At 38.2% G+C, this 14,513-nt stretch overlaps 1 protein-coding gene across 2 annotated transcripts in view; it reads right to left on the reverse strand.

Annotated features, from left to right (window-relative positions):
* Nucleotides 1–14,513, reverse strand: part of AKT3 (AKT serine/threonine kinase 3) — a 123,108-nt gene that overhangs the window by 13,508 nt on the left and 95,087 nt on the right. For both annotated transcript variants that reach the window (XM_086627885.1, XM_009987638.1), the window contains exon 10: nucleotides 716–930. In XM_086627885.1, the coding sequence (XP_086484011.1) occupies nucleotides 716–930 (215 nt within the window). The remainder of the gene's footprint in view (nucleotides 1–715; nucleotides 931–14,513) is intronic.

A 14,513-nucleotide genomic window follows, 5' to 3' on the forward strand; every position in this document is an offset into this window, starting at 1 on the left:
TTAGGAAACTGAGGATCAAGGAGGACTAGAAAAGAGAGACAGACAGAAGAACACCTGCAGCCCTAAAACAGGCCAAGAGACTCACAAGAACAATCTACAGACCAATCTCACTGATTTACAGAGACAGAGGTTTGTTTTAGAATCTGAGGGGACTAGACACTACTAGTCCAGTGCAGGAACCACTGGAAAATGGCTCTCCTAGGCAACAATCCCAGAGGATTTCACTCAGAAGATGTATTCTTTAACAAGTTTCCAGTTTACATGGTCTAATATGTGATCTATTTACATGCCCTAATAAAATTCAGCTGTGGTTATACATGCCTTCTTGCATGATCACCTCCAAGAAAAACTGGTGTAGTCTCCATGAGGCACTACAGCCAAGTCAGGGTTAAATCATACTCTGAAAAATGATTTAGAGCTTTCCCTCAGTTCCAATACACAATCTAAATATGAAAAGATCCCTATGTTTGCTGTGAATGATTAAAAAAAGCGTTCTCTTCCACATGCTTTTTCCCCTTCTGCTTGTTAAACTCACTTTGTGTATCATGACCGTATTGAAAAGTAGAAATCTGAGACAGTATGGTTGCATATAGTCCTTTCATGTGACTGACAGGTCCTTCAGCCAGGAAGACCACACACTAATGGCCTATTTTTAGATTCCCCAGTATAATTAGAGTATTTATTACACCTGTATTACCCAAGTAATTTCACTTACCGCTTATTTGGATCCTTTATCAGTAGGCCTGACAATAATGATTTCGCATCTGCAGACAGAGTTCGAGGAAATTTTATGTCCTCCATTAGTATCAGTTCAAATAGTTTCTCATGATCTTGGTTGTAGAATGGTAATCTTCCACACATCATTTCATACATGACAACTCCTAATCCCCACCAGTCCACTGCACGACCATAGTCATTATCTTCCAACACCTAAGACAGAAACCAAAACCAGCTGTAAGACATGCACTATTCCAGACACAATCGTTACAGGCTATTTGATGCCTCTCTATATGAACGTGTTTCCAATACTTCATTTTCACAGTGTGCTACAAGGACTCCCAGAACCTGGCTCAATACAGGCAACTGCAGTACTGACCCACACACCTGAGCTTAATGAAATTCCAGGCATACTGGGGACCGTACTGCTAAAAGCAAAATATAAAATCGAAATAGGCTGGCTCAAAATGATCATGATTGCATTTTCTCTGTTCCTATGTCCTCTACCATCTTACTCATAGTGTACGCAGTTTTAGGAAGAGACACCATCTACGGGCATTACTGCCTCGGTTAGCATTCTTCTGGGAGAAGAAGTGAAGTATCTCCTTGCTCAGTTACCTCCTCTCTGCTTATCCTACCTGGAAGAATAAAGCTTTAAATTTAGAAACACCTTAACCTTACTAAGAAAAGCTTAGTCGCTTTATGATCTTTGTTTATACTAAAAGTCCTCAATGCACTTCTCCTGACAGTTTCATTAGTAGCCCAAAGAGCTGAACTGGGCTAATGCAAAGAAATACAACAATGCTTGTATGATACTATGTTTACTATGATAGTATGTTTATATAATATTATATGATCACAGAGATATGGTAACGTTTATATAATTTGTTAACATAATGCCTCCAATGTTGGATACCTGAAAAAAACTACTCCGCAGCCTTTCTCCCAGCAGCCCCGGAGAACTGGAATAAGGAATCTAAGCAGTGTATCTTGACCCTAATATACCTTCGCATTAAATTGCAGAAATGGAGACAACATAACAGCAGCATACACCCATAATGAAACCTTAAGCAATAAGGAAATGGAAGGCTAGTGAATATATAAATATATAACTCAGATTTCTGTGAACTTTCAGAAGATTATACCCTTTCATTTGAAAAAGAAGCAACAGTTAGAAGTTAATAAATGGTTATACAGAAGGCACTACAAATTGCCAATATTTTCTGCAGAAATATCTATTTAAGAGGCAAAAACCTTAAAACAAGAAATTAGACTTAAATAATAAACAGTTTGAAAGATCAATGAAATGCAACTAATACAGTTGGACTATATGTATAAAGAATTAAATAATGCTTTATAAAGAATTGTTTCTGTACCATTAAAAGGCAGATTCTGAAAGGCGGCACATATGACTGATTTTAAAAAAAAAAAAAACAACACAGAAAACAAAATACTTTTAGCAACACAGACACATGCAACCACCACTACAAAGAGCTCACCCAGATTCAAACTGTAAGTCGACACACAGAAACAGTCACTTAGATATACAGTAGTGAATGTATCTGGTGATGTGTAGTAAAGCCTTCAGGCTTTAATGAATAAAGTAATCTCTAACAGATCAGAAATAGCCTTCTTCCATGAGCACATTACCTTGTGATTGTCTAGAAAATGTAAGATGACTTCCAATAATTTCCTCTGAAGCAACGACAGACACAGTCCTCACCCATCTGGGGACAATAAGTGGCCATGGCCACATCACAGGACACATGCACTATCCCCCTAGCCAGTACTAGCAAGGGGTGTCGAGCTCATTTATCTGCCTCTATTAGCTGAAGCAAAATGCAGTCTGATCCAGTATGGCAACTTTGACAATCCCACAGTAATTAATGCATTCATATTCCTGGTTTCAACTGTCCTTAAGGATTATTGGTAGAAACATGATGAAAAGAAGTGTATTACAAATCCCTCTTGTGTATATAAGATTAAAAAATCATAAATATTAACACATTAACACATACTATTTACAACTGTGCCAAAACACATCGACTCGTTACATCATTGGTATTTCCAAATAGAGGGTGAAATTTTGGAAAGTGTAAAATACAACAATGTATCTGAATACGTACATATGACAAAACTAACTAAAATAACTCTTCCATTTTAAAATTAATTAAAGGTTTTATGAGTTTGAACATATTGCACACTATTTACTGAAAAACTGTATATGAAATTTGTGACGCTTGTCTTTAAATCACTGTTTCTTCTGCCACAGAACAAAAGCATTATATATTTTTCTACTATATCTATTAGCACTGTTACTATTTCTCCTATTCGTAGGGTTAGCCACTCTCTCCTTTTGAAGCTAGTGGAACACATAAAATTGCGAGGCAGTGGTAGATTCTTTTTACCAGTAAGTTGAGGTATGGTTTGCATGTGTGATTTATAAAAGAAGGCAACGGGAAGATAAAACGTGTCATGCTCTGAACAAGGCAAATCACATGGCCAGTAGCTAAAGTGAACTGTATCTGGGGCTTTACCTAATTTATGCAGGACTTTACCTAATAATAATAAAAAGTATGAACAACCTTTTGCTGCATTCCCACAACAGCAACAAAACAGTGGTACAAAGGAAGAGCCAAATGTGATTTTTAACCTCTTTTTACATAAAATCATAAAAAATCATAAAAGCTGGATAAACTGCCTCCCGAACCCGCATATCACCAGCCGGGTTCTCATCCCCAGCTGGCAAAACTGGCAACTCTTTATTTTTGTTTAAATACCTGGTTTACAGCCAGCCAGACAAGCAAGAGCATGAAAAGGGTTTCATTTAGGCAAAAGGAAAACAGCCTGAAAACAGTGTAAATAAAGTAAAATGCATCTCAACTTATTTTAACATAAATGCAGTAAAATTGCACATAATGCATTCACAGTAAATACACATAATTATTTTCTTTAAGTCATTTCTACTCCTCATGGTGCTAAGAAACTCCAGGATTTGTAGACTGTGACAAATCAACGGAAGTGCTGGGGTCGAGCAGCTCCTATGACCAAATCCATACAATTAGGGCAGGCACGAGAACATGTCTACACACACTGCCCCAGCATTACAGAATCCTTGGCTTTGAGAGATTTGCTTTTAATTACACCGAACATAGGTGAAGAAAGCTTCAACTCAATGCTAAAATGAACACGACGCATCACTGCAGGCTTTGTACCTATGAATACTTCAATCTTTTGCCTACCACGAGGTGGATACCTGCTTTTAGAAATGCCTCCTTTGGCTGGGAGGACTGATACTGCTGTCCCGCCAGTATTTGTGGGGTGTTCTTGTATGTGTGTGGTACCAGCCTAAGCACCTGGCCAGGCAAAGACACAGTGGAAAGTCTGATCTCTTGGACTCTGTGCGCTGCCCTTAAAAGCTGCCTCCATCATCTCCAGTCAATTCATGTCCCACTCCATGAGGGCCTGCAAACCTGTCTTTAAGCGAATACACTGTCCCAACAACTCAGTCTCTTCAAGGTCACAGCAGGAAAGGCAGCACGCCCACCAAAACCATCGTACAGGACACAAGCTTAACCAGTCTGGTACCTGTTCTAAAGTAATCACTTTTTCTAGGAGTATCAGACAGAAGGATCGCATAGAACTCATAAGCTACAGAAAGAGCAGCTACACTGAGTACATACTCCAGTCAGGTGGGTTTTCATGAACTAAAGATGAAGTTACGTGCTTTCTTCCACAAAATTTGTTTAAATACTCAAACCATTCAGATACATGACTTCCTTTCTTTCATCCACTTCACACACATGGGGTGCCAAAATCCCATGCCACCTCGTCAAGATCTAGGTGAGTTTTTAGGATACGAGAGCTCCAGCATGATGCGACTTCAGTGCATGGATAACATTTGTAGTCAGTCACTCATCCCTATTTTACACCTGACATCACTGCACCCAAGTGACTTCCCAGTGCTGAGTAAAGCAGGAGTCGGGTTGGCTGCAGTTCAGTCTGGATGATACCACAGATTACAGGAAATAGTACTCGAAAAATGATCATCGTTTTTATTACTTGAGGCAATCTTACTTCATTTGTTCTAAGGGTTCTAGTTCAACAACTGGTTCTTTCAGAGGCAGTGCCAGCCTAACTCTCACTCATTTCTGTTCTCTCACTACAACTTCCCTTACCTTGCCAAAACTATGCAACACACTACCTCAAAGAGTAGGTCAGTACTAAGAAAAAAAGGAAAAAAGTTTCACCCTGGGTTATTTTTTGCCAGAATCAAGTTTTCTGACCTAAGCTGCTCTATTGGCACGTGAACAGTTGTAGCAGCACCAGTGAGAACACCATGGCAGGCAGTGTTGGATGCGGCGATGCTGCAGGAAGAAATGCATGTCAAACTCTGCCCAAAGTCACACCACAGACGTTACACTGACTCTGCCAGTTACTCCTGCACACACAGGCAGCTGCAACAGCCCTGCTCACTTAATAGGAAGATTAAGGGCCTGATTCTCTTCCCAACCTGTATTTCTCTAAAGCACTCCAGCAGTATAACAGGGTTCCAAAGGAGACATAAACTCATTGCTGAACTGAAACCGTTGCAGTTTTTTTAGGACTTGATGCTCCTCTAAAACTTACACCTATAACTACAATATGAGGACACAGGTTTACACAGAAGCTTTTAAAAAAGCTGCAGAGGTGCTATTGAAGTTTGTATTTCTCCAGTCTTAGATAAATACGCAAGAGGTTAAGTAATAAACACACTTTCTAACAAGCAAGAAACATTAGCCAGGCATCTGCTTCCCAGCACATGCAGCTACGTTAGTGCTTTTATGGGTGTTTTAGAGGCACTGGACAATATTATAGTTTCAGCTAACGGAAAGCTATTTATTTACCATAAAACTTTCATTTGTACTGTGGTCAAAAGGCAACCCAACTCTTTTTTAAATTTAATGAGATAGCAAGAATAGCCAACTGTAACAAGGGAAAACAAAGCATTCTCTAGTGATTCCACTGTCTCTGCACACTTTGGGGTTTCTGGAGAGTATTATCAGCAATAACCAAATACATGATGGGACAGTGTTTCATACACACAGGAAAGATTATCGAGCCCTACATACAAAATAAATTCAGTTCACAGCCTGAACTTTGCCTTTGTGATGACTAAGGCAACACAAAAACTGCAGCGCTGTTAAGATCGCAGTAATTCAGTGGTGTTTGTCTCTCACATGTAACAATTCATTTTGCTGACAAGTAACTAGAGAACAGAAAAACAAAACAAAACAAAACTTCTTGTATGTGCATTTTTTGACAAAAAAAAGCAATCTTCTAATACTATTCCCCACTGTTGAAACGTCCAGTGTCTTGGACTCAAAATTATTAATAAAAATCATTAGCACCACTGGAAGTTTTGTTTTTCCCAGAAAACAAAATTCATTTAAAAAATTTCCTCCTCTACTTCACCAGTGGTAGTAGATTTTTATCTTTAGGTTTTTCAGTCAATACATCTCCAGCTGTCTTTTGCTTTAGCTACATCACTTCTTTAAGCGCCTTTCATACAGCCCAGAGAATGTGATGTCCATTTAATTTCTATGGTGAAAACCAGTGAGAATATACCTTTTATTATATAGGCTCTTTATTTCTTCAGTAGCTAGAGCCGAAAGTTTTCTGGGCTGAAGCAGCTTGAGACACATCTGCAAACTCTTATTTTCAAGGGCTTGGGGCAGAGACTTCAGAAGCACGCAATTAAATGAGTCAGCCAACGAGAAGTCGACTCAGAAGCACGCAATTAAATGAGTCAGCCAACGAGAAGTCGACACAAACACATGCAATGCTTTTACAAGACTCAGTGAAAATAAGTTTTTTCAGGAGGTTAGCCAGCAGTATAACAGGTGACCATAAATCTGTGACCATCTTAAGTCAATCATGTATTTCCTCTTGCCTTCAGTGAAAGTAGGATTCTCTGACACTTTACTAATCACAGAATACTGGACAAGGTGTGACTGCCTCTGACAAACCAAACTGAATGTAGAAACTCCCTTAATTCTGTTTTTACTGCATTTTTCTGGAAACAAAACATCCCTGATGAGCAGCCTCTGGAAGATTTTTGGTTACACAGCAGAAGTTCACACAACCAAGAAATGTACTTCCCACAGACCTCTAAATGGTAGTTAGTTGCTGTAACTTCTGGACTTGGCAAACACAGAGAAATTTAGCAACAACCTTGAGCATGAAAAGCTTCATACAAGTCTCTGTCACTCTTCTAAAACAGGGCTGTCAGCATTGGGTTTGAAAAGAACAATATCAAAATATCAGTTTCGTACTTTGTGCTAGATAGCCAAGGCAACTTATTGGAAAAATAACTACATTTTTTACCTAGTTATGGCTTCTCTTAATACATTAAATACAGATTTTCAGATAGGACATTACAAATAGCTTGTTGCTCAATCAATAATTTTGACAGAACAGATGGGAAAATATTTAAACATCTAAACAAACTGTCTGCACACCTATGTTGTGAAAGAAAACTGAGAACTTGGATACACCAATGTACTGTTAATTTAAGGGGAAAAAACTGTTTTCAATTAACCTTACAGTTCAGGTGGAGTGTATGTTCCTTAGGCATTCCTGGTAACCCTTCACACATTTTTATTGCTACAGTTGTTGGTCTGCTAACAAATATTCACCCACATATTATTCAACAAAAGTTAAAAAGTATATTTGATAGAACTTTTTATCAATTGTGGTAACAACTGCAACAATAAGAAAGTTACACCTCTTTATAGAAACAGACTTTTATCCAAATGTATGAAAATCCTTCCCACAGAAAGGTATGTTTGTCAAGTATTATAAAAATCTAGTTACTGTAACTGTATCTTGGTATGAACGATTAAAGTATTGCTGTGTCAATAGAAAAAAAAAACCCACAACACTTGAATGAACACTCATTGCTTTTATTATACAGAGCTGAAAAGACAAAAGATCCAGGTTATAGATACTCTGGGTAATGGATACCTGAGGATTAATTCAAGGAGTAAAGTTTTCTATCACTGCTTTAATTTTCTACTGCTCTAATTTTTCCAGGTAGTTTTTCTCCATTTTGTATCTGGCTTGCACTGCTGTTTTATTTCTGGTCCTAACTCAGACTATCTTCCTAATACATTTTTGTACTAGAGATTCCCCCTATCTTACTTACCTTTTTGCTATGTAGCCTTAAAAGAAAATTGCTAACTAATTCTTTTTTCATTTGCTGGCACACATTAAGCTGCATCAGAAATGGTACATTCTGGCATAAATGTGAATTAAGCAAAGCCTCCTAGAGCATGCATTTAAACTCCTACAAAGGACTTTGACTTCAGTAGAATTAAAAATCTGAAAAACAAAACGTTTTTCAATAACAGTAAGTTATTGCACATGAAAAAAGTATTCTAACAAAGGACTGTAAGAAGTCAATGGCAAGCCTGGGAATCAAAAAACAAAAATCAAAACCAACAACCAAAACCCACCACAAAAACAAACCGAACCAACAAAAACCCCAACCATATCATATTAAAAAGACCCCTCAAAAGTAAAATCTATTCAATGGACAAAAACAAACAAACAAACAAAAAAAACCAGAAAGCTGAAATAACTCTGCTTTAGAATTAACAGACGGTTTTCATAGAAGGCAGCAAGTAAAAGCAAAAGATGATTTCACTCGAGAGAAAGATGGCACTTCTCTCATACCTCTATCAACTCTACTGTTGGAAGAAAAACTGCAGACCTGTTAATATCTGTATTAATTATCAGTGCACTAGCAGTAGTCTCCATAACATACACTGCCATAAGATGTAAGATGTGTAGGAAGTAATAAATAATGATAATACTGTGATATTTCTTTCTGTTGCTCATTCTTCCTGAAATGACTTTGAATTTTTACCAATGTTAAACAGCATTTGTTCAGCTTTTGTTTATGCTTCATTACTCTCAGAAAAGCTAAAGGCTTTTGCTGAGATGGAAATAATGTTTGCATTGATTAAATGAAAATTAATAAAAAAAGCTTCAAGCATGTTATTGAGACAGTCTTGTAAGAATTGTCATACTTATTTGATTTACCAAAAAAAGTGGGTTTTATTAGAAAATTGCTCTCTGCTTTAAAGTTCTGGCTTGAATACAACAGTTTATTTATGGGCAGTGTGGACCTAATCTGTTTTCTAGTCTTTTGTTTGTTTTATTATTTTTGCATATTTCTTACATCTTTCCCCTTGAGAAGTCTGATATTGTATGTGAACAATTAGTTTTTGTGTCTGGTGAGATCACTGATTGCATGAAAATTCAAATTCTTGTTACATCATTGGTCATCAGGCTTCAGGAGAAAGTCTAACTCTTGTGCTAACTTATCTGTTGTTGCAGAGCCTCTTCTGTACATGTAACTGAGCAACGCTTTCATATCCCAATCTAAATGCTCCCCATCTTTTGATCTTGATACTGGTTATTGTCAATAAATGAAGTTCTGCTCTGGACATCCTACCTTGTCCACATTCCATTGTGTTCATCTCAGGGCCCTGCCAGCAATGTCAAGCCAACAAAAATGCACAAATTCAAATCACTAGAATTTTTGATGACTTCGGAGCATAAGATGACACAATGTGGTACACTAAAACACAGTAAGTGGAAACAAAACAGAAAAAAGACCACATCTGAATTTCCATGAGGTGCTAGCATTTCAAGATAAAACACCTTTCTGCACTTCCACTTCCTTTCAATGTGAAAAAAATAACTCAGTACTTGCAATTCTAGAGTAAAGGGAAAATTCCATATCGTTAATCTCCCATAAATCAGAAGGGAAAATATTTTCAGGCATAGATTTTCCTCCTCGCACCCCACACTGGTCTTCACCCAGAAATAAAATGTAGCCAAATATACAACAGACAGCTGTTCAAGAGCACACGCCAACACTAACTACATTTCCACAGGTAAAATAAATTCTACTGTGCCTCCGCTAAGAATCAAGTTATGCATGAAGCATCTAGGTAAACAGAGAGTAAATAAACTTGAACTATCCTTTCAAAGCCAAAAGAGAATTAGTTAAGCAAAGCACAATAACATAACTACAGTGTTTGGGTACTAAGCAAACTACCTACTTTCAGGAAAATGACTACAAGTTATCAGAAGTTGGGGCTTTTGGATTTTAAGCAAAAGTCAAGAACTAAAAACAAAGCATTCTGCCTCACCAGGAAGCAGTAATGTCTCATACCACAGGTTAAGATAAACACGTAATCAAAAATAAAAAGCAAAAATAATGACGGCATCGGTGTTGGTAGAAGACCTAGCATCAGATTAGATACTTTTTATTTTATGGAAGAAAAACACATCTCATCATTGAAATTTTTTTTAAAGGATTTTTTTTTTTTTTTAATTTAACTCAACAGATATGAATGTTAAGACTCCATTAAATTAATGGAAATGAATAAGCAAATCTTCAGTCCTCATAGCAGGGTAGGTCCTTGGATGTGGCGGCCCACACACAAAACACACAAAAGATGTTATTTTTTTGTTGATTATAACATGTCTACTTACATAACTTTACATTTGCCTACATGATAGGTAATGTTGCCTGTTACAGATTAGCTCTAGTCACACAGATAATTTTTCACCATTGTAATAAGAGGGTTAAAATCTTTCTTGTGACATCAAAAGAAAAACATTACCACAATCTGCAACGCTACTGGTATGTAATATTAAAGAATGACCCTTTTGATAGCATTCTTTGAGCATGGAACACAATTGATTTGAAAGCATCATTTTAAAAGGAAGAAAGAATACAACTACTACCTTTCCAAGTCTCTGGCTGATAAAAAATAATGTTCTATCCTTGGACAAAACAACACTATATAACGCACTTTCCTAAATATACATTGAACACTCGTAGGTTCCAATTCTTTTTATCAGTAAAGTTTTTTGGGGTGTTTTTTTTTTCTGGAGGGGGTGGGGGGCAATCTATTTTGTTCATTCTAACTTGGCGATCAAAGAATTTTTATTTTTACACTATTACAGAAGTGCATTTTTCTAGGTTTCCAAAACCACCTTATTCAACCTTCCCCATCTGTCACCATCTGCTTCTTTTTAGCATGTACTTTTTGTGTGATCACATAAGCATGTGAAAAATAACTAACATTCAGATGATTGTCTGCTGGTACATTTGAGGACTGGGCATAATAAAAGTGAACTGCCAAAACGTACTTAACACTTCTAATTTTGTTGGGTCTTGCATGTAAGCTACATTTGATTTTCAAACTGTTTTACAGTTGGAAAGTTGATCAGGTACTCTAACTCAACAGTAAAACTGAGACTACATAATTAGCTCAGCACTAAAAAGATTATATTCAAAGGGAGGAACAAAACCCAGAAATACATCCACACGAGTTCACACATCCATCTTGACTGAGTCTGTCTGCACAATGTTGCCTGAGGCACAGGATAAGATGCTACAAGGAGCCTACTTCTGGACAGTCACAGCCTGTGTCTTCTCTCCAAGCTGCCACGGGACAAGGAATAAAGGACTCTCACAATTACAAGGGTGTATGAAATCTCATGGAAATGATGGAGAAGCCAAGACACTAAGCCAAGGGTAGAAATGCAGAGAAATGCAATGCAATTCCTTAACAATGCAGCAGATACTGCTTCTAGGTGCAAAGTAACTGGAAATTGCCATCAAGGCACAAAAGCAGAATGGTGAGGCATCTTTTTCCAGAACTCTATCATGCTTCATCACAGCATTTCTGCTCATAAATGCACTTCTTAATACAGTTTTCATGTGAAAAGAACAAAACAGGTCTAAAGCTAGAGAAGCAAACTTACCTCCCACCCTCCAAAAATACCTTACGCTCACTCTAAGAGAATTTCATATTCAAAATTCCTTCTGTCTTGTTAGAAGACCACTACAGGCCTCTTAAGTCTTCAGCAAAACCACTATGAACCAGAATACCAATATATTTATATCAACACAGATAAACTGGTGGAGTGTCTCATTATCCTTTCTCTAAAAAAAGAATTAACAGAAGTGAAGAAAATAAAATAAAGCCAAGTAACGGGATCTACCCCTTCCCCCAGATAAACCCAAAACTCACCAACAATGGATCTTCATTAATGCTCACCAGAGGTAACCAAATACGAGTGAGAACTTGCTCTCTAGAGCATGATGGAAGACCAAGCCTAACAAAGTTTCTTTTCCACTGTCTCTCTTTACAGTATTGCTCTAACTCTTAGAAGTTCATACTGGTCTTGAAGCTTTGTGAATGCAGATGTCATCTAGCAACATATTAACAGGTGCTTTCCCTTTTCTTGTGCCATTTTCCACAAATTCCCTTTTCCCTTATTTACCTTTTCTATCCAGTAGTTCCAGAGGTGGAAAACAATGCCACATACCTATTATTTAGATGAGTTGCACAGAATTTCAAAAAGCAAGTTACTTCAATGCCTCAATTATCTTTAAATTCAAATGAAATTTAAAGGAAAATAAGATAAAAAGGAACTACATAAGCCACAATGAAAATCATTCTGTCCTTCAGTTCCTCTGTATTCCTAACGAAACAATGCTCCAGCAAGCTCCACTTCATTTTAATTTGCTCATCAATTTCTCCTGCCTTTTGTGTCTCTCTGCAAAACATTGTTAGTTTCTATTAAGAGACAATTAACAAAATGTAATTGTCTTTAGTCTAAACTCTCTTTGCTGTCCATAACCACATTTTTCCCCTTCTTATCTCTAAGCTGTGTTTTCTGGACTCTCAATCTACCTGTGAGGGGAGAGGAGGCAAAAAAAGAAAAAAAAAAAAGCGCCTTGGCTGTATTATCCATGCAACTTCATTTTCTCAGTAGCATAACATGCTGGTCTTTTTACATCCTTACCTTAGTTAATCTCTCTCAATTGCCCTGCCTTAGTTTATCCATGATGTTGGCTACTTTCACCAAGTTCCTTGCAAACAAGCACCTTCATGCTTTTCCCCTACACCTGAAGGAGCTCTTCTGTAACAGTCACGTTGCAACTTCTATCTGCATTAAAATCCCTGTTTAAAACACTGCTTTGCTATGATGACTGAAAAAACTGAAAACATCAATTTCCATGCTAGCCCGTCTCTGTGCATTTCTGTGGTTCCCTCTCCGCCTATGTATCACTTAGTTTCAACTCATATCAGACGAGCTATGTGGTAGATCATCATATTCTCAGTCCAAAAATTTACCAGATTGCCTTTGGCAAATATCCTGATCCAATACAAGCAAGTGAAACGAAATGTATAGCTGCACCAGTGACAAAATGCCCTTTCTGCCTCTGCAACAACATTTTACAAACTGCATATACCATAACGTTATTAAAAAAACTCAACTTCAATTCCTGTAAACACAGCAAAGGTGTTTTTTCTTGCTATAACTGTGCCTGCAGTACAGGGTATCATGCATCCCCTTGCTAGGTTTTGGGTGACCCCTACATCAAAGCCATATCCTTACCAAAAAGAAAAGCTGTAAGTAAGAAATTAAGTGCAAAGTGACAAAAAACAGCAGTTGCTTCTTGCTAAAAGAGTTTTTACCTTTCATTTCTCTGAAGTAAAATTCAGGGAAATAATTGATTACGTATTATCTCTCTCTCATTTCTAAAAGAAAGATCACACAAAAAAAAAAAACACCACAACAGCCAAACAGGCATTGTGTAACTTATGGTTTTTTATCTCCACTGATCATTTTGAAGTAAGCTACAAGAAATACAGATCTTCTAATGCTTATGGACTAAAGCCACGAATCTACTCTGATCTTATTTATTGTCACATACCTTTAAGTGATAGTAACTGCATAAACTATATAGAAACGGCCTTGCTAATTTTTTTTTTTTAATAAAAGACTACTGTTCTTATAGCAATGCATTCATCCACCTAGTCTGTACTTTTATGCTAATAACACTTAGCCATAGAATCATAGAATGGTTAGAGTTGGAAGAGACCTCAAAGATCACCTAGTTCCAACCCCCCTGCCATGGCCAGGGAAACCCTCCACTACACCAGGTTGCCCAAAGCCTCATCCAACCTGGCCTTGAACACTGCCAGGGATGGGGCAGCCACAACTTCTCTGGGCAACCTGTTCCAGTGCCTCACCACCCTCAGAGTGAAAAATTTCTTCCTTATATCTAATCTAAATCTCCCCTCTTTCAGTTTAAAGTCATTGCCCCTTGTCCTATCACTACATGCCCTTGTAAAAAGTCCCTCTCCAGCTTTCCTGTAGGCCCCCTTTAAGTACTGGAAGGCTGCTATAAGATCACCCCGGAGTCTTCTCTTCTCCAGGCTGAACAGCCCCAACTCTCTCAGCCTGTCTTCATAGCAGAGGTGCTCCAGCCCTCTGATCATCTTCGTGGCCCTCCTCTGGACCTGCTCCAGCAGCTCCATGTCTTTCTTGTGCTGGGGACTCCAGAGCTGAACACAGTATTCTAGGTAAGGTCTCACGAGAGCAGAGTAGAGGGGCAGAATCACATCCCTCAACCTGCTGGCCACGCTCCTTTTGATGCAGCCCAGGATAAGGTTGGCTTTCTGGGCTGCCAGCGCACATTGCCGGCTCATGTTGAGCTTCTCACCCACCAGCACTCCCAAGTCCTTTTCCTCAGGGCTGCTCTCAATCCATTCTCCGCCCAGCCTGTACTTGTGCTTGGGATTGCCCCGACCCATGTGCAGGACCTTGCACTTGGCCTTGTTGAACTTCATGAGGTTCTCACAGGCCCACCTCTCCAGCCTGTCAAGGTCCCTCTGGATGGCATCCCTTCCCTCCAGCGTGTCCACAACACCACA

Source organism: Tauraco erythrolophus, chromosome 2, assembly GCF_009769465.1.
Source record: "Tauraco erythrolophus isolate bTauEry1 chromosome 2, bTauEry1.pri, whole genome shotgun sequence".
In the NCBI taxonomy this organism is placed as follows: Eukaryota; Metazoa; Chordata; class Aves; order Musophagiformes; family Musophagidae; genus Tauraco; species Tauraco erythrolophus.